This window comes from Fusarium poae, chromosome 2, assembly GCF_019609905.1.
Source record: "Fusarium poae strain DAOMC 252244 chromosome 2, whole genome shotgun sequence".
Classification (NCBI taxonomy): domain Eukaryota; kingdom Fungi; phylum Ascomycota; class Sordariomycetes; order Hypocreales; family Nectriaceae; genus Fusarium; species Fusarium poae.
The window spans coordinates 7,077,585-7,103,750 of NC_058400.1; the positions used below are offsets into that span (position 1 = coordinate 7,077,585).

A 26,166-nucleotide genomic window follows, 5' to 3' on the forward strand; every position below is an offset into this window, starting at 1 on the left:
GCCAAGAAGTCATCTCTGGGGTATCAAAATGACATTATCCAAATCACAAAAGAAAAGTTCCCTTATCGCACAAGAGTCCCTCGCCGACCCCTCTCGCGATCTTTCCTCCCCTCGGTCCCTGTGACCTTCATCCAATCCTCCCACTCTTTACTCATCTCCATCAACACGGAACCCATGACACTCGCGCTGGCCATGAGTCCATGACCTTCACCATCGAGGACTCTGACTTCGCAACGACGCATAGTCTTGCCAAGCCATTTGACATTGTCAACGGGGACGCGAGTGTCTCTGCTGCCATGGTGAATGACAACTGGCCGTGTAATATCGACGTATCGGAAACCGATGGTGTGTCGCCGTTCAAGACAGACCAAAAGGTCCACAGCAGGATTTGCTCCTGTTGTTGCGAGTTCCCAAATAGCGTGGGTAAGTCGCAGGTCGTAGTTCATCTGACGTTCCTTATCCGCCATGGCGTCATTCGCCGCTGCGATGACATCCGAATCACCTCTCGTACCCTGTGGCATACTCATCCTGTCCATATTATCTGATGCAGTCGGTTGGTCGAGTTCTGTATCACCATGCCCATTTGTAGTAGCCTTGTTATACAGATTCTCCTTATCGATACTCGGTGTGACATTTCGTGAGCTTCCCGTGCTTTCGCGACCGTTCTTTTTCTTTCCTCGTCGTGGTGTTTTGGGCAATGAGCTTGTGATAGAGCTACTTGTTGCCGTCATGAAACTGCTGTTGGCAGCTTTGAGAATGGGCGTGGGAAGAGCTCGAAGAATACGTTGGGCGGTCGGGATGGCGTTGGTAGGGGGTAGAGCCTGTGAAGTGCCGAAGACGTTCATTTGGGATGGAGGAATCCACGGCGCAAGAAGGTGTATCCTGCCTCGGATATGTTGAGGCATTCGGAGTGCCGTAGCCAAGGCATAGATGGCGCCAGCTGAATGAGCAAGGATCGAGAACTTGGTGATCTTGAGAGTTTGACAGATAGCGTAGACATCATCTATCATAGTTAGCACATGGCTGTGAAACGCATAGATATGGACTTACCAGGCCAGCTAAGCGGCGTCGCAGTTCCGTCCGAGTAAGCTTCGCTATCACCAACACCTGGTCGATCAGGAGTAATGAGCCGCAGCTTCAGTGTCAATGCTAACTCGTCGTAAAAAGCAGTGATGTATCTCGTCAAGCCCATTCCGACACAACAAAAGACCGCAGAACCCTCAGAATCACCCACTTCGGAGAAAGAAATGACGCGACCCGTCTGGGGATGTCGAATCTTTTGCGACAGCCGTGGTGAGCATAAATATGAGTCAACGGCGCCATCGACAGAGTCGGCGGATTGAGGTCGATCGTGGTGGTTGTTGCGCGATTGGTTCTGAATCGGCGGCTGAGGACTAGAGGAGCGAATTCGGTCTTCAGATTTGAGGTGTAGAGGCTCAGATAAGCGTTTGAGACGCGAACTGCTACGCTTCACCTTGACCCCTTCGGCTGGCGCTGGACTTGGCTGCCCAGATCGTCTCCGATCATTGCGGTCATTACTTTGATCTCGCTTTCTGTTTTGAGCGACAGCAGGGAAGGGTGCGCCCTCGTCTTCTTCATCGCTCAAGCCATCGTCGTCTCGGCTGATATCAAGGAAGCTCCTCCCAGCCACACTAGTGGTATTGGAAGGGGAAGCGTCCTTGAGACCATAGACGGGCGATCTTGTGGACGACCTCGATTGATGTGTGTTATGCGCCGGTTTCCTTCTATCTGTTTCCCGTTCTCGAGGCCGCATATGTTCATCTCCTTCTGGTATTACATCGGTAACTGCACCTTCCTGCCTTGATCTCCTCCCGCTCGATCGCAAGGGTTGGGTGGTTTTTGCCAGGCTTGAACCCCGCGCCGGGATAGCGCAAGGTCCATCCATTGGACGTTCGATTGGAAGTTCGTATTGAGACTCTTCCCGAATGGCTGTTTCGGCGAAAAAAGGATCGTTGCGACCGTCGCTATGCACACTTTCACCAGCAAAGGCACCTGATGATGAAGCTGGGACCCCACCGGATGCTCGTTTTCGCTCCGCCTCTTTCTCGCGTAGGCGCTCCCTCGAGCTCATGTACATAAGTCCCTTTGCACTTCTCGATGTTTTCTTTCCCCAACTGTCGTGCGACTGCTTGTGGTTCAGTTCGGGTGTTACCACACCGGAGCGTCGTTCGATTGAAAGGCCGCCTATGCTCTGTGTATCATCGTTCTTGGAGGCTTGGGAGGATCCTTTGGACGAAGGTCGGGATGTACTATTCCGGATAAACGATCGCAGGCCACCTTCACGGCTCGGGCTTCGAGGACTCTTGGGGCTCTTTGTCGCGGTTAGCACAGAGTATCCGCTGGGGGGTTTTGAGGTGCGTATAACGGGTGGTAAAGCGGCGAGTTCGTCGAGGGAGACGGGATCCTGTCGTAAGTCGTCGAGGCTGGGTTGGTGGAAAGCTCCGTAGTCAACACCAAAGCTACCCTGACTGTAACCACCTGGACTCGCTGGTAACGAAAGGCTGTGAGGAGATGCCTCGAAGTGGGAGGTCGCGGGCGCGGAGATGACGCTCAGACTGGTGATCAAGTTTGAGATAACCTCGGGACTGGCGGGAGGGACATTTGAAGAACGCTTTGACGAGGGGCCTTGTAGCGAACGACGACGAGAGTGACTGTATCCATGAGCGTGGTGGCCGTGGGCACGATGAGGGATAGGGGGGACGTCAGCCGAGTCAAAATTCATGGCTGGGGCCTCTGCGTGCCACCGACTTGGGTGAGTTAAAGTAGTGTAGTAAGGCGTTGAGTCAGTAGTGAATTTGAGAAGTGGATGTCAAGGGATGCAAGATATCCCAAAGGGCTTCTTTGTGTTTCACGGAAACCGGACGGCGATGCGTGTCTCGCGCAAACAATGGGGGGGTGGCACGCGCCTACCCTTCTGATTAAAGGGATGAAATGGTGTGGAAGTTTCGGATTAAAGGCAAACGTCGTGGGATATTAGTTTGTTGGCGGCAAACGGTGATGGTGGATCGGTCCAGAGGCGTGTAATAACTAGGATGCAATTTGAAGTAGGTAGGTAGATAAACTAAGTGGGTTCGTCGCGCGTGGAAGAGAAGAAAATATGGAAGAAAGGAAGGGAAGGAAGAAATGAAGGGAAGAGACAAAGGAACCCGCAAGGTTAAGGACTGAAGCGGTAAAGGTAAAAGGCCAGGCCAGGGAATTATTTCGAATGGCGCGCAAAGGTGGTTGACGAGGAGAAGCGAGAGGATGGGAAGAAGGAGAGAGAGGGCGAGGAAGAATTATTGGACGAGGCTAGTAGAATCAAAGTGGGCCAATCAATTAATCTATCATGGCGAGTCTGTTATTGAGGCCCAAAATGTATTATTATCTTTTCATTATAAATACGACAGACAGAGATGAGTATAGAGTAGTACTGGACGGACGATTGAGATTGCAACGTTGATGGGTTGAGAATCTGGAGGAGGAATGGTTTCAATGTGCCCAATCTGAGGGGGATTACTTCTACTGTGTTACCAAGATCAGAGGCAGTTTGGGTTACGCTCCGATGGGTGACTGCAGTAATACCAGGACATGCATTATTACAGTGAGTTCCCGATCAGCTCCAGCTTCAGCCCTTTTTTTCATTTGTGTTTCTAGTTTCTTCTTCTTCTTCTTCTTCTTGTCACTCAATTGTCATTGTCAGAATGAACCCCTGAGCATTTACCTAGTCTAGACCTTTCCCCCTGACCTTTCCCATTCGCTTAACTAGCATATCCCCTGTATATTGTCATTCCACAGTTTTTGCATTCCATAAACAATTCCTTCTTATCGCAAATAATTCGATCGAAACTAAAAGTTTAGCTGATGAATCTGAGATACAATAAAAGCTTAACACAAGATATAATTCCAGACGGACTGTAACTAGGTCACAAGTAATGGACCAACTGCATGTAGATCCTCGTGGTCATGGGGAAGAAGAGAGGGGACCAATTAATGACCCGAACTCCACTACCTCCCGAACATGATCCACAGTCAAGGTGGACGGTAGTGGATGTATTTTAGTTAGAAACTTGAGCTGAGAAAGTTGTCTTTCTCTCAAGATTGCTGCTGACTGGTTCAAAACAAGTCACATTGTTTATTTATTGAGGGTCTTTCTTTCTTTTTTGAACCAATATCGATAAATTTATCGCCGCCGGCATCGCCAAGAAGATGCATGATGCATTGATTATTGATTACCATGCCAGCGTCTGTCTGTACTCAGCTGCATGTACCTGCATTTGAGTTCATGCATTGTTCTGCTTGTTGGCAGTTCAACAGTTACAAAGACAAAATAGAAGTATCATCGCCTTTGCTTAGATCTCAACGAAAAGTCAACTCTACAGACAATCAGTCTCTTATAAGAATGAGATGAAAGGACTGCACTTTTGACAGCTTGCAGGGTTATTGTATTGTTTTGTGGCTGTAATATTTCTCATGTGGCTGTGACCAGCGCCACACCTACGTCATTCTCCCTCATCGCAAATCTCACCCCAAGTTCAAGGTCAAGTTCAAGTTCCAGGATCAAACAACTTTGCGACGTCATGGCATTGCAAATTGAACATGTTCCTTAAGATCTACTTGTAAATCATAGCAACTCGTGATAATCTCTGCATCCCCCTCTTTTTTGACTTTACAAACTGCCCTTTCATGAGAGAGTGTGATGCGTCACTAGCCAACGCCAAGTCCAAAACACCAAAAACAACCATCACCACTTTGTCTGCCTGCCACTTACACAATGGACGTCCTTCTCTCCCTCCCCATATTATCGTACCTCCTATCACCTGCTTCCGCATCATGGTCAACATCTCTCAATCTTCTCTTCTTCTACATGACATGGACGACCCTCGTCCTGTCTCACACGTCTCTTCGCATTCGCGTCCTCGGCACACTCGCCATAAGAGTCGTTCTGTATCTCGTACCGTCTCTTCTGACGCTTGTTCTTGACACCTCTGTACCTAGTGCTGCAGAGTCCATTAAACTTGGTGGCCGCACTTCTCTTCCCCAGCGAAATGGCCGCTTCATCATGCGCCAGGTTGCACTAGTGCTGGTGAACCTGGCGCTTGTGACTGCGGCCGAGGGCGCATCAAGTCTAGGCTTCAAGTATATTCTTGGAGAGGATGACTTCAAGACTGCATCAGTACTTCCCTTACCATGGCAATTGGCGAAGCATATTCTGCTAATGCTGTCGGCGAGAGAGGTGCTGACTTATTACATCCATCGCAATGTGTTGCATTCAAAGGGCGCAATTGCGAAATATCACAAACAATACAGCCACTCGAGGTCAGCAGCGCCTTACAGTCTTCAGCTCTTTGCAGATCACCCAATTCCGCTGCTTCTTCATCGCTTTCTCCCTATCTACTTACCATCTATTGCGCTGCGCCCACATCTACTTACATACTTCCTCTTCCTTGCGCTATGCACAGCTGAAGAGACTCTTGCCATGTCGGGGTACAGTATCGTTCCCGGTATCATCATGGGAGGTATGACACGACGCACCGCAGTTCATTATGCTAGTGGAGGTAACTGCAACTACGGCGCATGGGGTCTGTTGGATTGGATGAATGGCACTGGTCGTGGGCGTGATGTCCTCGATGATGTGAAAGCTGAAGCGGAGAAACACCACGTCAAAGAAAGGTCTGCGAAAAAGTTGGATAGTGGCATGGGAGCTGTCAAAGGAGGAATTGACAAGTTTACAAACGGCGACGAGGGTGGCAGGAGAAGAAGTTCAAGGCTTCGATCCAAGCGAACTTAGTTTACGGTCATCATAACTTCATTCTTCAATTGATGCCATGAACTTTCCATCCCATCCCATCCCGACCTGAGTGATTGTTTTCCGTCTCTTCCCAAATGAATACAGCCCTTCTATATAGACAAACTCCCATTCCGATGATTGCTGTCGCCTCGTCTATTTGTATCCCATCTTCTTTCCGAACCAGTTGAGCGTCTCAATACCGCTCTGCACCCTCATGCCAATTCTAGTATCGAGGACAAACGCCTCCCACACCTTGGCAATGTCCATCTGCTTGACACACTCGTCGTACCTTTCTCGTCGGTACGCTGCGATCTCCTCAGGCGTTCCCTCTGGTGGATTACAGCATTCAGACCAGGCGATGGCACCTTTTTCGTATACTCCCGCTGCCAGGACGTAGTCATCCTTTGTCGGACCCTTGAATACAAATCTGAAATGGTTAGTCGCTGTTCATTCTTTAGATTTGAATGACTTACCGGTCGTGTTTCAAGACATGTGTCTCCAGCAATTCCCTGGCCTCGACAAACTTCTTCTGGTTCCTGTATAGTGACGCTGTGATGAGCGCCCATGATCCCATCTCATCAATCTCGGCCTTGATCTTCTCCACCACTTCCGGCTTAGCAGTGCATCTGTCCCAGCTCATTCCACCCACCGCCTTCTCAAGCTCGGCCGGGCCCATACGCTTGTTGGTGTTCCACATGTAACTCATTTCTGCCGCGGGACTCGCGCCAATAGCATCAGCAAGATCCACACTCAAGCTCTTAGCGCGCTCCTCCCACTTCTGGATCTTGCGCTGCACGAACACCTCAAAGGGCAGCTGGCGCGCCATGAAGCGTTTCTTACCCGCTACACCGGGCGCTTTGCGGAGGTACTCTTCAGCCTTGACCTTTTGACGACGGGCCTCGTCCTCGTCTCCCGCGGCTGTTGCGTCACGGTACAGTTCCACGGAGGCGATGCCGGCCATGTAGTAGTACAGAGCATGACTCCAGTCGTTGAGCTCCACACAACGCATGAATGAATCCCGCATAAGGGTCCAGTCCTGCATGGCCATGGAGTTAAGGGAGAGCTCAAAGTTGTTGAGGGCGGTGACTTGCTTCATCTTGGACTCACCCTCCGATGTGAGGACATCAACAGCCTTGGAGACATCACGCTCGTTACTGTACAGTCGGGCTTCTTCGATGAGCCACAGGCGAGAGTCGGGGTATCGAGATCGCATGGAGGCAAGCAGCTTCTCACATTTTGCGCGAGGAGGACCAACAACTTCGGCGCCTTCGTCAAAGTCACTGGCATCGGGCAGAATGTCGACAGCACCGAGCAGAGCGTTGTAATAAGATAGCAGGATGAGACCGGAGATGGCACCGTTAACATTGGAGTAGGCCGTAGAGCGCCAAAGCATACGGACACCACGCTCGCGGTCACCACGGAAGCCGACGACTGAAAGGAGACGGGTGAAAGCAGGAGGGACGAGGGTGAGCATAAGAAGGATCATACCAAAGCACATGTTTGCACCAGAGTGGACAAAAATGTCGAGAGGGTTCTCAAGAAGAACAGAGTCGGACTCGGTAGCCTTTGACCTCGCCTCCTTGAGTGGTGCGCCTTCATCAACCTTTTCGTCTTCATTTGTTCCTGCATTTGAAGAACTTGAAGAATCCACGTTGGCTGGTGTTTGTGTACCAGATGCGGACTCAATGTCGAGCTTCTCCATGCTCTTTGTGACATCGGTGACTGGCTTGGCGGATAGAGATGCCTCAGAGGTGGTTTTAGGCATACTGGCTAGGACCTTTGTCTCAGCTTCAATGATGGCATCAAGAGTCATGAATGCCTTGCGGAGTTTGAGGAAACTCTTCATGGCATCGATGAGACTCTCGTGCAAAACACCAACGACGGCACCCATAAGCTGCGTCTCAGCGCGGACAAGCTCAAATTCAGTGCCAGGAGGATACAATTTACTTCCAGCACGGGCCTTTCCGTGTTTCTGAGCCTTTTTGTAGTCTGCCCATGCTTTGGCCTCGCACTCATCCAGCTTGGTGGTTGTCTCTGTCATGACCGCCTTTTCGAAACCCAGGACTGAGCGCATGAAGATAGTGACAGCTAGACCGAGCTGGTGGAAGGATGAGTCGCCTGTCTGAAGCCTTTCCCATGCACCATCAATATCGTCATTCATAATGAGACCACAGGAAGCCATGGCGTCGTCAATGTCCTCCATTTCCCTGGCCATGTTATCCTTGGTGGAGATGGAGCCAGCATCGCTGTTTGCATCTGTGGCTGGGGTCGCAGTGCCCGAGCGGAACCAACCAGCTAAACGACTCATTTCTGCGATTCGAATTGAAGAGATGATGAGTGAGAGAGTGTCTTCAAGGCTGATGTTTCCTTGTATAGTGTCCTGCTGAGCCTCAAATGCTGACGTCTTCGGTCTTAGGCTGAATGAGATTGAGCCCCTCTTTGTGGCGTCTATCGCAGTCGTGAATGGTTCGAATTGAACGAGAGACGCCTCCAGCTTGAGGTCTGGGGGAGGTTGGGGATGAAGAATAACCAATACCTAATAAAAATGATGTTTAAGAAGTGAAAGAAGAAGAAGAACAAGAAGAGTTGAGTTTGAGTTGTGAGTGAGATGAAAGGGAAAAAACCTCTCGCTTTAAGAAATGGATCATCTTCAGGTCCATCATAGGTAGGTACCTACGTTAGTGGGGGGAGGGAAGGTAAAGAAAGCTAAAGAGTCCCATAAGCTCCGACCCCGAGATCCGCGGACTTTAGGCGGCCTTACCGGCGCCAATCGGAGCAAGAAGCTGACATGATTAGATTCCTCTACTCTTTATCTCGTCAAAGAAACAACATTTATTAAAGAAATCAGAATATTTAATCTAGTAAAGTGAATCAATGTTTGGGAATCCATGAGCCGTGTTGGACGAGAACCTGCAGTTACCACCCAAGTAAATGCACATATTTCCATCATTTTGAACAACAAGAACAAGATCACCCTCTCCAAGCTGACCAGGGTTGCTCTGATAAGATGCTTGCCCATTGGAACCCACACACAAACCCCCATGACTGTTCATCCAGACACTATCCGCACCACCCGTCTTTGATCTCCAAAGTAAACTCGAATAGTTTGACTCAGTCTGCATCAGCTTGAAGTCACCTTGGCTGTCGAGGTATGCAGTATACTCGCCATTAACGCTCCTGAGGCACTGGTAGGCCTTGAGCTGAGTGCCAGGCCGAAGAGCATCACCAACAGATGCCAGCGTGGCAGCAGACGAGACTCGCCACGGCTCAAAGTTGTAGGGAGTCTGGATAAAGATGTTGGAGTCATTATAGATCATCAGTCCAATTGGACGCGGTGGCTCCCTGTTGCGAGAAGATCGTCCGAAATCATCACCATCAGATCTATCACGATAAAGATCGCGATCACGTCGATCTGGCTGTCGGTTTGGAGAGCGCCAGAGACTTCGTTTGTCCGCGCCCTGAATCTCAACCACCAAGTCATCGCCCATGGTCAGGTATGTCGCGTCTGTAATGGTCGAGTTGGGGATGGTAGTGAATACGCCGGTGACTTTGGCACTGACGTGGTAGACCTGAAGATTACCATTTGGAAGGAGACTGAGTTGATGTTCTCCATTGGAGGACTGGATGACCTGCCCCGCCTTGATGATGTCTCTGGGCTTGAGCAAATTGATTATACCAACCGGAAGACCGTTGTAAGTCATGCTTGCGACTCCACTGTCTTGCACGAGTAGAACGACGTCTCCTGGACCTCGCTGACAATCCTTCTGAGATATATATCTCGAACCATTCTCGAAATCATCCTCAACAAAAATCTCTAAAGTGCCATTACTGTTGACTTGTGCCCAGCCGCCTGCACCTCCTTTGTTGAAACCCCAGCCGTAGTCGGTTCTACTGGCAGAAGACCACAATACGGTGCTGTCTTGAGCAAGTTCCAAGTTGATGTCATCAGTAAGGGTAAGTGTATACTGTCCGTTGGCTGAAGTAAGCATCTCGCCTGGCAAAAGTCTCTGGCCACCCTTGACCGAAGTCTTCTTCAGTTCAGGCAAGGCCGGACCAGTTCTGGACGACCACACAATCTTGCCATCGGTGACAATAACCATGTTTCCGTCATCTCGGATCTGCCAGTATGAGTTCGCGTTACCTCTGCCAGCAGTGCCCGCTCGCCACTTGGGGTCTCCGAAGTAAGTAAGAATTTCCAGTTCGCCATCCGTGCGAAAGCTGATGCTCTGTGCAGAATTGCCAGGACTCATGCCCTTGGCCCAGATGCAGCCTTGGTCCTTCTTATACAAGCAGCAGTTGGTGTCATTTTGCATGACGAGAGTGTATTCACCACTGGCAGACACGATGCTTTGGCCTAGTCCTAGAGCACCACCAGCCATGACTCGATCAGGAGAAGAGGGGGCTTTCACCTTTATCCCTAGTTAGTCTAAGATTGATGAAAATATCAGTATTACTTACTGGCTCAGGAGCGGGTGCACCTGGAGTGGCAGAAACAGGAGCGGATGCTGTAGTCTCCCCGGGCTGTGTTGTGTTGGTGCTCCAGATAACGTTGCCATCAGTGTTGATAACAACGTTTCCGTTGTCCATAATGACAAGTTCCGAGTTGGCATTGCCCTTGCCTCCACTACCACTTGACCATCTTTCTCTCCCACGGTCATCGAGGAGTTTCAGATTGCCGTCATCCTGCAGAACGCATCAGACAGCCTCTGGCCAGCCCCAAGTGTTGGATGCCCAGAGACATCTTCCACCAGGAGCATAGACACAGAAGTTTCCATCTCCCTGAAGGACAAAGTCGTATTTTCCGTTAGGCGACTTGATAGAACAGTTCACCTCAATAAAGCTACCGGCTTTGACACGGTCTGGTGAAGTGACAGTCGACTATGTTGGATTAGTAAACATAGTGATATTGTGATGGGGAATCATTGGTACGGCTTACCATATTGTTAGAATTGGAGAAATGACAAAGAATATTATTTTGATTATATGCATCCCAACTGGAAGAAACTCTCAATTTTATACAATTCTGCCATGACTGAGCTGAAGATAAGTTTCTGGTGCTCAGGCATCTCGATGAATCTATTGGGATCCAGACCTTTAACCGCCTGGGCTCAGCTGTGAATAATATCTGTCGTATTGAGGACAGCCTATCCCGACGTTGTAAACGAACTGAGGCTGACAAATGGTTCGATAGTTCATGCAACTCTTCATGTCGAGCTTCTAGTTTTACTATAAGCTTTCAGCTCTCTATATAGATCTGAATCAAAGACGAGTCTCGACTTCAAACGCATTATTTGGTGATTTTCAAGGCGTAAGTCCCGAAGTATACATTTAAGACTTCAAACGCAGCTGGCCGAAACTAGTATTTGATAGTGGCACATAACCCGGTTCTGCTGGAAGAGGCCCCACAGCTCGGCAGGATATCACTGACACTATTCAATGTGTTTTGCCATTCAGGGCCAAGGATTCAGAATTGGGTAACTTGAATCTCATTGGCGGCTGTGCTAACAGCTGTTGATAAGTTGATCCAGCCCAAATCATTAACCCGATGCTACGTTAACCCTACTGTTGCGAATTCGGTTACTGATCTGCTGATGTTTTTTGAACAAGTAAAATTGAATATCGTGGCTCAAGTTAAACAATAACATGAGTAAAGATATATCTATGAAAGTCTTCTCACAGCCGTATCCAGTGCCTTTGCCACATACTCAACATTTCTAGTGTTAACTGTGAAAGTATTAGTTATACTTCGTCACCAAGGTAAAGAGGCTCTGACAACTTACGTCCTGCAACTGAGATACGACCCGACTTCAAAATATAAACGTGGCTATCTTGTTGAATAGACGCAACTTGCTCAGGAGTCAATCCGGTGTACGAAAACATGCCGATCTACCCAATCAAAAGTCAGTTTTGATCGATGAAAATGGCACTTCAATCTCAGGCGAAGGCACGGGACTTACCTGGGAGACAATGTGATCCCATTGACCTGGCGTGCCAAGTATCATGAGGTTTTCATGGAGAGCCTTTCGCATATCCTTGATCCGATTGCTCATTTCTTCAAGATCTGCGATCCAATCTTGGAACAATTTGGGGTCTGAGAGGATGGTCGCTGCAATTCTCGCTCCATTTGTCGGGGGCTGAGAGATCTGACCTCGTTGAAGGCGGCAGAGATGACCTCGGACCTTTTCAGCGTCTGCCGATGTTGCACAAAACATATGCAGAGCGCCAACACGCTCACCATAAAGGCCCATATTCTTGGAGAAAGACTGACAAACGGCTAGTTCCATGGTACCACGGTTAACAAAATGGCGAATGGCCCATGCGTCGTCATCAAGGTTTCCGGTAGCGAATCCCTGACTAGAAGATGAAATTGAGCATAGAACCAGTAGCAAAAGACTTGATAGAACTTACTAAGCACAGTCGAAGAATGGGAAGAGTTGCTTTCTTTCACAAACGTCGGCAATCTTTCTCCATTGCTCCTTGGTAGGGTCAACACCAGTAGGGTTGTGAGCACAAGCATGGAGCAATATGACTTCCCCAGCAACAGCGTCAGCCTCAAGCTTCTCAATCATGTTATCAAAGTCCAGTTTCTTGGTCTTTGCATTCCAGTAAGGGTACCGCTTGACATTGACATCAACGAGACCCCAAATATTGGCGTGATTGACCCAGCTGGGGTCTGAAAGCCATACAGCAGATGGCTTCAGGGTTTCAGCCAGGAAACGCGCTCCAAGAAAGTTGGCCCCTGTTCCCGAAATTGTTTGGATTGAGACCAGACGAGTTTCTTTGAGGCTCTGAGGACCAAACAGTACCTGTCGAGCTGAAGAAACAAAGGCAGGATATCCTGAAATAGGCAAATACTCATAACGCCCCGAGTCTTGTGTTTTTTTAACAACTTCTTCAGCCTGGATTTATTGATTTCATATCAGTTTCATGAACAGTGCTGAATTAGGTTGAACTTATTTCAATTTACCTTCTTGACGGCTGGGAGTACCCAAGGCTTTGAATTGTCGTCTCGATATAAACCTGACCCAAGGATTACCTTCTTTGGGTCCGGATCGGCCTGAAAGGACTCTTTGAGGGCATAATGGGGGTCAAGAGGGATGGTTTCAAGGTCCTTGAACCGGGAAGTTGGCGAATAGGAACCCATCTTTTGTGTTGGACAATGTATTGATGTAATGAAGTTGGTTTTAGTTTCTTAACTCGGAGTGAGGGACATCGAAGTATATATAGTTCACGATGTACATCTATACATACCATTCAAGCTTGTAATGACGCTGTTATCTAAACGCTGAAGACATTTAAATGGGTTAGACGATGCTGTCGTCTTGGCTTTTGCTCATCATTGTCTCCAGTTCTTGTTCCCATGACCTGCCAGGCTGTTCCGTTTTGACCAAATCTGGAAGAAAGAAGAGGACTTTCTTGTTTCCGGTCTACTTGTAATACATAAATCTGATCAGTCGAATGTTAATGTGTTGAAGATACCATTAAAGGGTAACCGATTGGTGGATTTTTGACAACATCCGACATCATAGCAACATAAACAAGTTATGAAAAATCCTTCTGCAGGATGTGAGACAAAATCACAAATTTCCATCGCGAGCTGTTGCCTATAAATAGCATGAGATCAACAAAATGAGTATGCGGTATCAGTATTGGGGAAAGATACGTGACTTGTGAAGGCATAGACGAGCTTCTTGGCTGCAGAAGGATTCATACCTCGGACTTGTTATAGACATTAGAAGTCATTGCAATAACACCTTCCTTGACCAGGATAGTTAATGAAATGATATCCTTTTTCGAGTATATAATCTGCAAGGTTGTCGAGTTTCAGACTTACTCAATACCCATCAGTCAGCAAACAAGCAATCTTCACAACTACAATCACTTCTTAGTACAACACCACTATCACACAAGCAATCAATCATGTCTACTACTTTCCGAAACGTTCTATCCAAGAATAATGGACCCATTCGCATTTGTGAGGTCCATGATCGTGCCTCAACTGAGCTCGTCCGAGATTCAGTTGCCAACAACGGTCAAGCCTTTGATGGCGTCTGGATCAGCGGACTTACTCAGACGACCATTCTGGGGCTCCCTGACACTGAGCTCATCTCGCCATTGTCGCGTGCAATGCTGGCTACCCCCGTTCATAAGCCACTTCAGGACAATGGGCGACCCCTTTGCGCAGCCTTTGATGCTGACAGTGGAGGCGATATCAAGGATATCCCCGCCCTTGTGTCAGTTCTGGCACTCAAAGGCGTATCTATGATCATCATTGAAGACAAGGCGGTGGGGAATCCGGGAGAGAAGGTTAACTCTCTTCTTGCCACGTCTGGCCAGCAGGGCCAAGCCGATCCTGATGACTTTGCCAAGGTTATTTGTGCTTTCAAGGAAGCATCTCAAGACAAGGATGTCATGGTCACGGCCCGCATCGAGAGCTTCACTACTCGCATCGCCAGCAAGGAGACTGAGCAGGAGAAAAAGTCAGTCGACGCTGCACTTTCTGATGCCCTTGAGCGAGCTAGCATCTATTGCCAAGCCGGGGCCGACGGAATCATGATCCACAGTAAGAGCAAGGAACCCAACGAGATTCTGAGTTTCCTGCGGAGCTTCCGTCAGAACGATAAAGCAACGCCCCTTGTCGTTGTTCCTACAGCTTATTCCGAGACTCATCGTAGCGTCCTGACTGATGCCGGCGCTAATGTCTTTATCTACGCGAATCATTTGGTCCGGGCAAAGATCAGCGCAGCGACGGTGACCCTGGAAGAGGAACATAGTAAGCAGTTGAACTTGTTCGACAACGACCATGATCTTGGTCCCTCACGCAAAGCACGCAATTATGCATGTCTGTTGCGGAAGTTGGCAGAGCAGCGTTATCTGGGAGAGCATAACGGGAGTAGCGAGGTACATCGTTGTGGACTCGAGGCCGAGAAAAATGCGTTGGAGAACATCCGAGCTACTATAATGGATCTTGCTGGCGGAGAGTTGAGCGGTTGCGAAGCCGACCATCGCATTATCCCAGTCAAGGAACTGCTTCATATCAATGCCAAGCAGGTCTCTCCTCTCTGATCGGACAGGTTACGGTGTCTTAGATAGCATCCCTCAACAATGGAAACATGTATTGAGTCTATTTACGTAAACTGAGAGTCATGCCGCGTAATCTCATCTATATTTGCAAAGCCTGTCGTAGGAAGGATTCTATTCCTTCCGAATAAAGTCATATTCTTCCTTGTGTCGCGTGCCTGTTTACTCAAAGAAGAATAGACACGGATCATCCCGCACGGGTAAGAACTTTTGCTCGTCGGTTCGGTCCTTGTAGATGCAGGCTGACTCTTGGCTCTTGGCAGAGGTGAGAACTCAGTTTACCCCTCAGCCTTAAGAGGCATCTGTTGTGTTACTCCCAGACAGATTAGTCTAGTCTAATCTAATCGCTCAAGCGAGGAAAGAGTCGTTACAAATGTCCGAGCTTTCCCCAGCTTGTTGTCTCTTCTCTTTAGCCCTACAGAGAAAACTACCCCAAGGCACCTCGTGGGTTACTTATGTCTCTCCTCATCTTCCACAATCAATCTCAAATCACTTCACAGTTAATAAACCTTCCCAATGGCATCCATTAACATTGATACTACTCCTACCGCTTCCAATCCGGATGATAAAATCCATGGCTCTGGTGAGAAGAATGCTCAGCCAGCCGGAGTTGAATCTGGTGAGACCACAGACAATTCTGCATCATGCGAACTACAGGATCAGTCACAACGTTTACCTTTTGTTCGTCTCATGGTAGCATATTTGTGTCTATGTCTTGCCTATTTTATTTCATATTTGGATATGAATTCTGTTACCACCTCATTGCCAACTATTGCTGAAGCCTTAGATGCTGGCCCTACCGTAACTTGGGTGGGAACAGCATATCTCTTGGGTCAAACAGCCTTCCAGCCCCTCTATGGCAGAATATCTGACATTACTGGTCGCAAGCCAATCCTTTTATTCTCTATGGGTTGTGTAACCATTGGCGGCCTTCTTTGTGGCTTTGCCCGTACCCCGATATGGTTATATGCATGCAGGACGATCAGTGGCATTGGCGGAGGTGGTATCAGCTCCTCCATTGCTATTATAGTCAGTGACCTGGTCAGCCTTAGGTCGCGGGGAAAATACCAAGGATTTATTAGCTTGGCCATCGGTACTGGAGCTGCATCAGGACCCTTTGTGGCTGCTAGCCTTATAGAAACACGCGGACACAGCGATGGATGGAGATGGGCTTTTTGGGTCCCTTCTATTCTCGCTGCCTTCTGCTTTACACTCCTACTGTTCTTTCTACCACTAAAACCAGTTTCTGGTGGCTTTGGCGAAAAGATTCGCAAAATCGACTGGCTGGGTGTCATCACTTCGGTCCCTGCTATCGTTCTGGTAGTTGTAAGTACTATTGATCCTCTCATAAAATGAGAGCACCATATTTCTTGTTACTCGTTCGACTCTAACTACGTTTCTCTCCAGATGTCAATCAACTCAGGTGGGAGCATTTGGCCTTGGGATAATATCAAGACCATCTTGATCCTTTCCATCGGCATTGTCTGTCTTCTTCTTTTTATTGTTATTGAGGCTTTTGTAGCCAAGATTCCCATTATCCCTTTGCGATTACTCAAAACAAAATCAGCGCTCGTACTGATCCTTTCGGGCTTTCTCCATGACTTTGTCTGGCAGACAACCCAGTATTTTATTCCGTTGTATTTTCAGACAGTCTGCGGATATACCCCGTTGGAGAGTGCGACGCTCATCGTATCATTTCTCATTGCCCAAGGCCTGGCAGGTGCTGCTTCAGGGCCCGTTATGGCTCGCTATGCTAGGTAAGCCACAGATGCACCTACATGTGTTTATAGAAGGATTGCTTATCCATGATACAGGTATATGCCCGTGCTGCGATGTGGCCTTGCAGTCTGGACTCTCGGTGCAGGTTTGAAACTTCTCTTTGGTCAGAAAACCCATGTCGCCATCTATGTAGTTGTCCTGGCTATTGAAGGAGCTGGAGTTGGATGGGTACATCAACCAGGTACGTAACATAATTAGCCCATCAGAAGCAGGTTTCTAACTTTATAACAGGACTTGTCGCATTGCAAGCCAACTCAACAGACGAAGATCGTGCTGTAGCAACAGGAACCCGGAATGTTTTCCGATCTCTCGGCGGTGTAGTCGGAATCGCTGTGTCTACTGCCACGTATTATGCAGTCTTGAGTAAGTCCCTTGGGGAAGCAGTTCCGGACTGGGTCCGTGATACCGTTTTAGATGGAACCTGGCGAGCTGGTGACTCAGGCACTAGCGAATATGAGAGCAACATCTTGGAAGCACGTATGGAAGGATTCCGTGCAGTTTTTATTATGTCTGTCCCTATGATGGCAATATGTCTCCTGGCCAGCCTGTTAGTGGCAGACATTATACTAAAGGGTGATAACGACAATGTATCGGAGGAAACAAGGTCTCGTGATGGCGAGCAGCGGGTTGAGGCGCCTTGAGTCGCGCCATGATATCAACCTCTTATATGACATCCACACCGACGAGGCTTCATATCATCGTAGATATGATGGGAAATTATTCCATTCTGCAATACATGGTGCAGCAGATTAAATCGGGTCAACTACGTCATCCGTATGGACCAGCTTTGATAAAACTTGACTTGACTAGAAACCTTTCGAAGTGAGCAACAAAATGTGGAGTTATGGTTACTTCTTGGTTATTTTATATTAGCAAGACCGTGGTATTTAGTAACTAGTCGGCAGTTCGGCTTCAAGAATCTAAGAAATACTCAATGTTGAGCGTTGATCAGAAGAAGACTTCCGAGATATCCGCAGATATGGCACAATCTGAGACGTCATTGCGCTTTAGATCATGTTTAAACCTGATAGACTAGTTTAATAATAGGTAATAGAAACGATGACAGTGGCCGAGGGAAAAGCCGAGAATATTTATAACCAGCAGAGCCGCATCTTTCAGAACTGCCAGACATAAACACATATCCTTGTCCATAATCAATCATGACTCCTTCACCAAGCGCTGACGTTTTGGCCTACGAGAAATCAATCTTTGATGGCGGCCTCCACTTTGCACGACCTGCATTCACTTTCCAACCTTCACAATGGGAACCACTAGCCAAAGAGACTCTTTCAGCTACATCCTGGGGTTACATTCACGGCAACGCTGGTAACGCCTCAACGTACCAGAAAAACATTGATTCATTTTCTCAATGGTCAATTATTCCAAACAGACTTGTGCCAAGCCGGAAAGACGATGACGGAAATGAGCAATTCGCTGATACTACAACAAAGGTACTGGGACAGACTCTTCCTTTTCCAGTGGCTATTGCACCAATTGGAGTTCAAAAGATCTTTAACCCTGAAGGAGAAGCTGCTACTGCTAGAGCGGCCGCTTCATTGGGGATTCCCTATACTCTGAGTACGGCCTCTAGTACCAGCATCGAGGATGTGGCAGCAGCAAACGGTGAAAAGGCACCGAGATGGTTCCAGCTTTACTGGCCAAGCCGGGAGCACGACGATATCACAATATCCATGCTCAAAAGAGCCAAAGAATCTGGATACACGGCACTTATCGTTACACTCGACACATACGTTCTCGGGTGGCGTCCAAGCGATTTGGACAATGGCTACAACCCCTTCATTCACCCAGATCACATCGGCGTTGAGATTGGCCTGACCGATCCTGTTTTCAAGAAGCGGTTCAAGGAAGAGCACGGCTATGATATCACAAATGCACCTAGTGGGGTATACCAGGCGGCCCAAGGTGGATCAGCTGGAGCTGGTCTGGGCGTAGCAGCTCGCGAATGGGCCAAGATTGTGTTTCCTGGGCACTCACATTCCTGGGAAGACGTCGAGTTCATAAAGAAGCACTGGGATGGACCTATTGTGCTCAAGGGCATCCAAAGTGTACAGGACGCTAAGAAGTGTGTCGAAGTTGGTGTTCAGGGAATCGTGGTAAGCAACCACGGCGGTAGACAACAGGACGGAGGAGTTAGCAGTTTGGGTATGCTTCCAAGAATCGTCGACGCTGTCGGTGACAAGATCGATGTACTGTTCGACAGCGGTATCAGATGTGGTGCGGATATCATGAAAGCCTTGGCTCTTGGAGCAAAGTGTGTTCTTGTTGGCAGACCATATGCGTATGGTTTAGCACTGGGTGGAGAGGATGGAGTGAGGCATGTTTTGCGAGCGTTGTGTGGTGATTTGACCATGAACATGCATCTGGCGGGCTTGAGAGATATCAGTGAGGTGACGAAGGATATCTTGGTAAAGGAGAGTGACTTGTTCTAGAGGAGTGTGAGCAAGATGATAACGCGTGGCAATATTTACAAAGTTATTTAATCACAGAAGAACACTCATCTCAGTTAATAGATACATAATACGTCAAAAGCGATCTCAAACTGGGTATCATTCCGTATTTTCATCTATGCCTTCGGGACTCATGTATGAAACCCGCCACTTTTACCATATGTCATTCTACTCTAGCCTATTCGAATAGAAAGTGCAGAATCTTCTCAAACCAGTTCCTACGAGACAATTAGTAATACGAATCACAAAGTTACAATTATATCATACTTTGGTGGTTGAGAAACAAACTTCTCTTCATACTCCTCAATAGGCGCCAGGTTATACTTGAGATCAATCTCGGTCGGTTTGTGAACCTTTGTCTTGTGTGCAATCTTCCAGCCGATATACAGAACAGGGAACAATCCAACAGAAGTGTACCTGGAAGTGTTAGCTCAGATATCTATCGCTACTGAATATCGAGTACTTACGAGAAGAGAAAGTTGGGGACATCCCACATGCCAGGCAGAAAAACGGTATATCCTCCAACAAATACCATGATGAAGGTCGCCACAAGACCGACGTAGGCAGCATAAGGCATAAACCAAGCTCGATAAGGAAGTGCCGAACGATCAAAGTTTTGAACCTTCATGGCTCGGTAGAAGCAAAGGTATGTGAAGCAAATGACGCAAAAGTTGATCAGCTGAGATGCAGTGACCAGAGAAACAAACCAACTCAGGACAACGGCGGAGCTGTTCGATAGTTGAAGAAAGGATAGTAATGCGATGACTAAGACCACAGCAACACAGTAGATAGGAACACCGGTTCTAGTGCAGGTCTTTAAAAATCGTGGCGCTTTACCCTCCAGGGCAAGACCATACAATGATCTTGTAGCGCAGAAAACGTATGAGTTGCCAGCTGAGAACGCCGAGACGAGAATCATGGCGTTGACGATATGAGGCAAGACTCGAATTCCAAGTCTATCCATGGCAATAACGTATGGTGAAGCTGCAGCTCCAGACTTTCCATCTCTGAAAGCTGCAATCATGTTTGGGTCATCGTATGGTACAAGAATACCCACGCATAGCGACCCAAGAACGAAGAAGCATGTTAAGCGATAGAATACCGTCTTGAATGCCCGTGGGAGGATCTTCCGAGGGTTTTCAGCTTCTCCGGCGGCCATAGCAACATAATCGGGACCGGAGATGGAGAATGCCGCTTGGATGAGGCAAGACAAGAAACCAACAAACTTTCCCAACGCACCGTCATAGTACAATGCGTTAAAAGCGCCAGGACTCTTCCAGTACGTAAATCCAAATGCGTCACCTTGAGGGTTGCCACCGACCATGACGACGAAAGTGAAGAAGATGAGTCCAACGATCAAAACCACTTTTCCAACAGAAGCCCAGAATTCCGTCTCGCCGAAATACTGAATAGCCATGAGGTTGATGAGCGCATACAAAACGATGATCACAGCGATAGTCGCCCCCACAGGAATCGCATCAGTCCAGAATTGAAGAATAAAGTGGCATGCCGTGACCTCGAACGGTACGAGGGCAGCTTCGAATATAAAAAAATTCCATCCAGAGGCAAACCCGAGGGCTTCGTCAACGTAAACGCCTGCGAATCGGACGAATGGAGATGAGATTGGTGTATATGAGACCATTTCTGCCACGGCCATTGTGATTGTGAGAACAATAAGGCACCAGAATGAGAAAGCGATGAAGAGACTTCCAGGGCCACCTTGCATAAGACCTTTGCCGATTTGAACCTATAAAAGATGCATCATTAGCTATGAAACCATTTGCATAGTGTTCAATAGCACATGTAAATTAAGTGCTTGGAGTGAAGTTGGGACATACAAACAAGACAGTACCGATAGTACCTCCAATTCCAATCAATTGGATATGTCGGCCCTTGAGCCTTCGGTGCGTCTCATCACCAAAAACATTTTGTTGTACAACCTCTTCATTCATTGTATCCAACGGAGTCGCTTTGGATGACTTCTCTGCATCATGGGAATAACCCGGGGGCACGTCAGAAGCTGCCATGATCAAGGATACCGGATAAAATGAATGCAGCCAGGAAAAAGACTATTTTGGCAAACGAGAGAAAAGAGAATACTACCCCAGGAGATAGATACAGTCTAGGGTTTACGGATAAAATACCGCATTTCACAAAGCCGAGGGTGCTCATATTATCCTCGGTCCCCTCTAAACCAAGACAAGCAATTTCCTGTGTAACTTTTGTGCTCCAGTTTCCCCGTACGGAGTGAGCCGATAAGGGGATTCCTTGTTAGTGAAAATCTTTGCTGTAAATTCTGTGATTGGATCTTGTCCTTTGAACCCTTGTTTAGGTGGCGGGATTCAGTCTTAAAGAGATATAGCTTGCGGAGGAATAGCGGGTCGATGGTCGAGACCAACGACATATTGGATAAGGGAGAATTCTACTCGTTGGCAAGGGTGCAATGGGCAAACTTGGCATCCTTGGGACATTTTGTAGCATCACGGAAGAAGAAGATTCCTTGGATTGCGGTACAGGTAGGGAGAATAATTCCTACTAGAATGTGGCCAACGATCCAGAGGTTAAATTCATTGGACTAGTCAATAAGAAAACCCTTGAGAACAGGTTTTTGTAAAGGGATTGGAGGATTATGCTTTATTATGAAAGCCGGTCCCTTATTCAATTCACATGAAGTCTTAACCAATGTATACTATTTTGTGTTTCTCTTTTAATCTTATGGCTGCGACAGCAACTTGTGTGTGTTACAAACAACTGGCAACCCAAGACTTGTATTTAATTTCAAAATATAGAAACGTTGAGACCGAACCTAAATAGTTTTGCTCAGGAGTGAGTGCGTCAGGTTGTTGAGAAATGAAAACTGTTCCTCAGATCGTGGCCAAGGATCGGTTGGATAAATACATTCGTCTCAATTTTAAGAAAGCCACCGCCTCCAAGGCTAAAAAAGGATGGCAGAAACTGAAACATTTCGAGTCTTGATATCAAGTTCAGCGTCATGATACAAATTCATACCAGCATCACATCTTACTATTGGCATGATGTAATATCACTGTGCACTTTTTCTAGCATAGCGCTTCATAACTACCAGTTTTCATTGCGCGGCTTGGCCATGCCAACTCAGGCTTGGCTTCACGGCTCGGACAATTAAGTCGACAGAGTCTACACATGCCAAGGTGTGCTGTGGCTTACGGGAGATCTTCGCGCCTAGGCAGGAATGAGACATGTGTTTACATTTGAAGCAAAGCACGATTAGGCACAGTTCATCTCGATATATTCCAATCCTCAATACAGCAGAAAGAGACATCTACAAATATCATCTGTAGGATTCCGATCTTGAGGTCATGATAACCAATGCTCAACGAGGTAATCTCCATGCTGACATCGAGACATCGGATGATTCGGAGTAACGACCTATCAACTGTCAAAGTCATGCCAGGTAAGTATTACCCCAGGGTTTAATGCGTTAATGGTGTTGAGGTCAGCTGCCCAGGGATTTCAGATTACTGGACGGCTTCTTGACTGGACGTCTAGATAAGGTCGCGCATGCCAGAGTTGGGGGCGAAGACCAGGCCAACGCGTTTATGTATGGTTGGGGTTAATCTGGAGTCCCATTCGTTTAACGGAAGTTACCGGTTTGGACAATCGGAGCGCTATGTTGTGTTGTTTGTGAATATTCTTCTTTTTTGATATCGTCATCTATCTGGCACGAGTATATGGACAGAATTCGTGAAAGTGTCAGCCCTGTGAGGTCAGAGTGATGCGACTTTCGATGTTGGTGGATGACATTGGTTCTACTATTGGACGTTCAAATGCTTGGGATGAGGCATAATGGTGCTTCACGGTAAGATCAGGCTGAACAAAATCGGTGCCTCGCAGTCAACTGTGAGCATAAAATCACAAACTGTCGATTTTTAGTTGTATGTTCATTCTTATGAAGCCATTCTGTGCAAGAATCTATTCCAAACCAATTGTTCCAGTATAGATGGTATGTTGTGGTCATTCTGTAGAAATATTTTGATTGTTCAAGCTATGGTATGCTATAGAAATATTCTCAGATCAAAAGCCTGTATATCTATCAGATGGTCCCCAATGATATTAAGTTCATTATCCTGTCGCTTTAAAGTCAACCGTGGCGATTCCCCGATGTGTCTTGTCCGTCTGGTGAAAACGGTCTGCGGTGGTAACAAGACACGGCTCAGCCTTGGGAGAGCAAGGTGGCCTGCAATGATAGGTTTATCTCTCCTTGACATCTTTTGTATTTGCATGGGCTCTCAAAAAACTGTGAATTGTAAGCTTATCAAAAATGTGACGGTAGAACAAGATATGATAGTGTTTTGCATAACCAACCGCCCAATTTCGCTAGGATTTTCTCTCGCACAAAAGAGGGGGAGGGGCAATTATTGTGCTACTATCTGAGAAGCTCTAGAGTAATGGCCACAGTGGAACGTCTCACAAGAGTAAAAGGCAAGATTTCCAAGACTGTTGAGAAAAAGATAATTCCTCTCCGTAGTATTCTCCGTTATCACACGCGTGTGAGTCGGTGGGTTACAGCGGGTGTGGCTACCGGCAGATCTTTTCCCTCCCACGAGGCCACGATCTGATAAGGCTAAGGCTGCGGCATCGAGAGTGATTGAACCCTTATTGTGACTTTGTCGTGAAGGAGAGTCAGTTGCAGAAGATCGTCGTGGTACAGAGTCTCAAACAAGCCAATCATGGTGGACAAAAGTGCCATTACTGAGTCACGATGGCGGACGATAGGGAGTCGGATGATTAGAAGCAGAGTGCTCTATGGTAGCATCGCAGATCATGTACGGTAAAAAGACGCTGCCTCTAACCGTGTGTTTCTTTGCAACGTGCCCATGCGTAAATACTCGTTTAGGCGGTTTGAGCCGCCGATCACTCCAAGACCAATGCAGACGTCTCACACGTCATCTGCGGCGTGGCTTGAGGGGGTTCAAGCATTGGTTGAAGCTAACTCAACACTAACAACACTACCCTTGTCCGGTAGAAACTTGGCACGAGATCGAGAGGTCATTCCCTCGTCTCTCTCTCTCTCTCTCTCTCTCGCTCTCACTCTCTTCTTTTTTCCTCGCCCCCATTCGAGAAACAATACTTGCCTCTGCTATTGATTGAAACCAAGGTAAAAAAAAGAATACTTATATGCCGTGAAATCATCTTTTTTTTCATCCTCTCTCCTGTCCTGTGCTTGTGAGAACAATATTCATTCTATCTTGACTTTCTCTTCTCAACTCGTGCTTGGCGTACGTAAACCATATCGCGTACATCATCCTTCCATCCTCTCTTGGTACCACAACCATGAGATTGTTCAGATCCCCTCTCCTTACAGTCGCTTCAGCCCTGTGGCTAAGCCTCTGCACATCAGTCCAGGGACAGAATCCTTCAGCCTCGGGCTCTTTATCCCTCAACACCAATCAACCATCATGGACCTTTGACTACTCAACTGAAAATGCCGACGACCAAAACTGGGTCGGTCTGTACTACAGCGCCGGCGGAGGCCCCGTCGAGCAGAAGAAGGGCTCTTCCAACTCCATCAAGTGGAAGTGGGCACCTCGTTCCCAAGGCTCCGTCCAGATTGATACCGGAAGCCTTGAGCCTGGTAACTACACGGCTTTCTTCCTCGCTAACAACGGTTACACGTGGCTGGCGGAGCCGCTGCAAGTCATCAAGGGCCGTGAGTTTGGTGGAGATGTGAGCTTCATTGTGGCTGATGTCTCGCTTCCTAATGCCCGCGTCGATGATAAGTACTCTCACAGCGTCCGTGGTCTTCTTCGCGGCGGTAACAGTGATGTAAGCTTTTCAAGCGAGGGCTCCAATGTCGACTGGATCAAGGTTAGCTCTGATGGAATCATTTCTGGAACACCCACCTCAAGCTCAGGTGAAGCTGTTGTTACCGTCCGTGCCACCGGTACTGATTCCGCCTCATCCGCTGTCTTCACCATCAATGTCGCCGCTTCTGGCAAAGCTCTTCTGAGCCAGCTCAAGGTCCTTTCTCTCAACATGTGGAACGGCGGTACTGGTGTCACAAACTACCATGATAAGCAGGTCAAGTTCCTCGCTTCGTGCGGTGCCGACATTGTTGGGATCCAGGAGGATCAGCAGGGTCGCCACGTCCCTCGTCTGGCTGATGCTCTCGGTTGGTACCACTGGTCCAGCGGCGGTGATGTCGGTATCCTCAGTAAGTACCCTATCACTGCCGACTACGGTGTCATTAGCGGGCCGGCCCGTTCTGGTGGTGTCAAGATTGCTCTTGATGGTACCAACAAGGAAATCAACTTCTTTGTCGCTCACCTGGGTTATACTCCCTATGGCCCTTACGACACATGCTTTGACCACTACCCTGTCGACAAGATTATCGAGCGTGAGGCCCAGTCTGGTCGCACTCCTCAGATGAAGGCCACCCTTGCTGGTATGAAGAGTCAGCTCGACAATGCCGACGACACTCCCGTTTTCCTTGTTGGCGACTTCAACGCCCCCTCTCACCTCGACTATACCGATGGTCTCAAGGACAAGAACTGTGGTTACTCTGGCATCAAGTGGCCTACCTCTGTTCTCCCCGAAGAGGCTGGTCTTATTGATTCTTTCCGCGTCGCCCACCCCGATCCCGTCAAGGAGCAGGGTATTACTTGGTCCCCCGTTTACATCTGGAACGGTGGTCGTCGCCGACCTGAGCCTCTTGACCGTATTGACTTTGTTCTGCACAAGGGCAAGGGTCTCAAGGTAACTGACTCTCATACCGTTGTTGTTGGTGACCCCAAGCCTCAGCCCAACCACAAGGAGAACGAGTGGTTCTCTGACCACCGGGCTGTTTTGACGACTTATGATATTTAAGAATGAGACTCAACGTCCATCTTGGAAACGACCTCAACGACGTTAACGAATAAGTAAAAAAATTCAAATAAATAAATAAATATTCTTCAACAATGTTACATACCTGAAAGCTTATCTCTCGCTAATTTGAATATCCTGGTGAAACGGAGGAGATGGATAATTAATGCCAAGTGCCAAGGTGTCTCACCAGGGATAGTAGTGCTA

At 47.8% G+C, this 26,166-nt stretch overlaps 9 protein-coding genes across 9 annotated transcripts; 5 read left to right on the forward strand and 4 right to left on the reverse strand.

The window, feature by feature from the left end:
* Nucleotides 1–62: 62 nt before the first annotated feature.
* FPOAC1_006405 (uncharacterized protein) lies at nt 63–2,743 on the reverse strand (the record flags this gene model as incomplete). Its single annotated transcript, XM_044850889.1, has 2 exons — nt 63–1,003; nt 1,051–2,743. 2 exons carry the CDS (start codon nt 2,741–2,743, stop codon nt 63–65), a joined length of 2,634 nt encoding a protein of 877 aa, XP_044709601.1.
* Nucleotides 2,744–4,771: 2,028 nt separating this feature from the next.
* FPOAC1_006406 (uncharacterized protein) lies at nt 4,772–5,788 on the forward strand (the record flags this gene model as incomplete). The annotated part of the gene is made up of 1 exon (XM_044850890.1): nt 4,772–5,788. The coding sequence occupies one exon, from the start codon at nt 4,772–4,774 to the stop codon at nt 5,786–5,788; it is 1,017 nt and encodes a 338-aa protein (XP_044709602.1).
* A 153-nt stretch (nt 5,789–5,941) lies between these two features.
* Nucleotides 5,942–8,096, reverse strand: FPOAC1_006407 (uncharacterized protein; the record flags this gene model as incomplete). Its single annotated transcript, XM_044850891.1, has 2 exons — nt 5,942–6,215; nt 6,262–8,096. The coding sequence occupies 2 exons, from the start codon at nt 8,094–8,096 to the stop codon at nt 5,942–5,944; spliced, it is 2,109 nt and encodes a 702-aa protein (XP_044709603.1).
* A 550-nt stretch (nt 8,097–8,646) lies between these two features.
* Nucleotides 8,647–12,932, reverse strand: FPOAC1_006408 (uncharacterized protein; the record flags this gene model as incomplete). Its single annotated transcript, XM_044850892.1, has 8 exons — nt 8,647–10,197; nt 10,247–10,471; nt 10,550–10,666; nt 11,466–11,512; nt 11,569–11,674; nt 11,746–12,142; nt 12,197–12,687; nt 12,756–12,932. 8 exons carry the CDS (start codon nt 12,930–12,932, stop codon nt 8,647–8,649), a joined length of 3,111 nt encoding a protein of 1,036 aa, XP_044709604.1.
* Nucleotides 12,933–13,708: 776 nt separating this feature from the next.
* On the forward strand, nt 13,709–14,854 carry FPOAC1_006409 (uncharacterized protein; the record flags this gene model as incomplete). The annotated part of the gene is made up of 1 exon (XM_044850893.1): nt 13,709–14,854. The coding sequence occupies one exon, from the start codon at nt 13,709–13,711 to the stop codon at nt 14,852–14,854; it is 1,146 nt and encodes a 381-aa protein (XP_044709605.1).
* A 531-nt stretch (nt 14,855–15,385) lies between these two features.
* Nucleotides 15,386–17,289, forward strand: FPOAC1_006410 (uncharacterized protein; the record flags this gene model as incomplete). The annotated part of the gene is made up of 4 exons (XM_044850894.1): nt 15,386–16,195; nt 16,277–16,626; nt 16,684–16,829; nt 16,880–17,289. The coding sequence occupies 4 exons, from the start codon at nt 15,386–15,388 to the stop codon at nt 17,287–17,289; spliced, it is 1,716 nt and encodes a 571-aa protein (XP_044709606.1).
* Nucleotides 17,290–17,808: 519 nt separating this feature from the next.
* FPOAC1_006411 (uncharacterized protein) lies at nt 17,809–19,098 on the forward strand (the record flags this gene model as incomplete). Its single annotated transcript, XM_044850895.1, has 1 exon — nt 17,809–19,098. One exon carries the CDS (start codon nt 17,809–17,811, stop codon nt 19,096–19,098), a length of 1,290 nt encoding a protein of 429 aa, XP_044709607.1.
* Nucleotides 19,099–19,294: 196 nt separating this feature from the next.
* Nucleotides 19,295–21,143, reverse strand: FPOAC1_006412 (uncharacterized protein; the record flags this gene model as incomplete). Its single annotated transcript, XM_044850896.1, has 4 exons — nt 19,295–19,334; nt 19,384–19,533; nt 19,584–20,863; nt 20,955–21,143. 4 exons carry the CDS (start codon nt 21,141–21,143, stop codon nt 19,295–19,297), a joined length of 1,659 nt encoding a protein of 552 aa, XP_044709608.1.
* Nucleotides 21,144–24,429: 3,286 nt separating this feature from the next.
* Nucleotides 24,430–25,962, forward strand: FPOAC1_006413 (uncharacterized protein; the record flags this gene model as incomplete). The annotated part of the gene is made up of 1 exon (XM_044850897.1): nt 24,430–25,962. The coding sequence occupies one exon, from the start codon at nt 24,430–24,432 to the stop codon at nt 25,960–25,962; it is 1,533 nt and encodes a 510-aa protein (XP_044709609.1).
* Nucleotides 25,963–26,166: the final 204 nt, after the last annotated feature.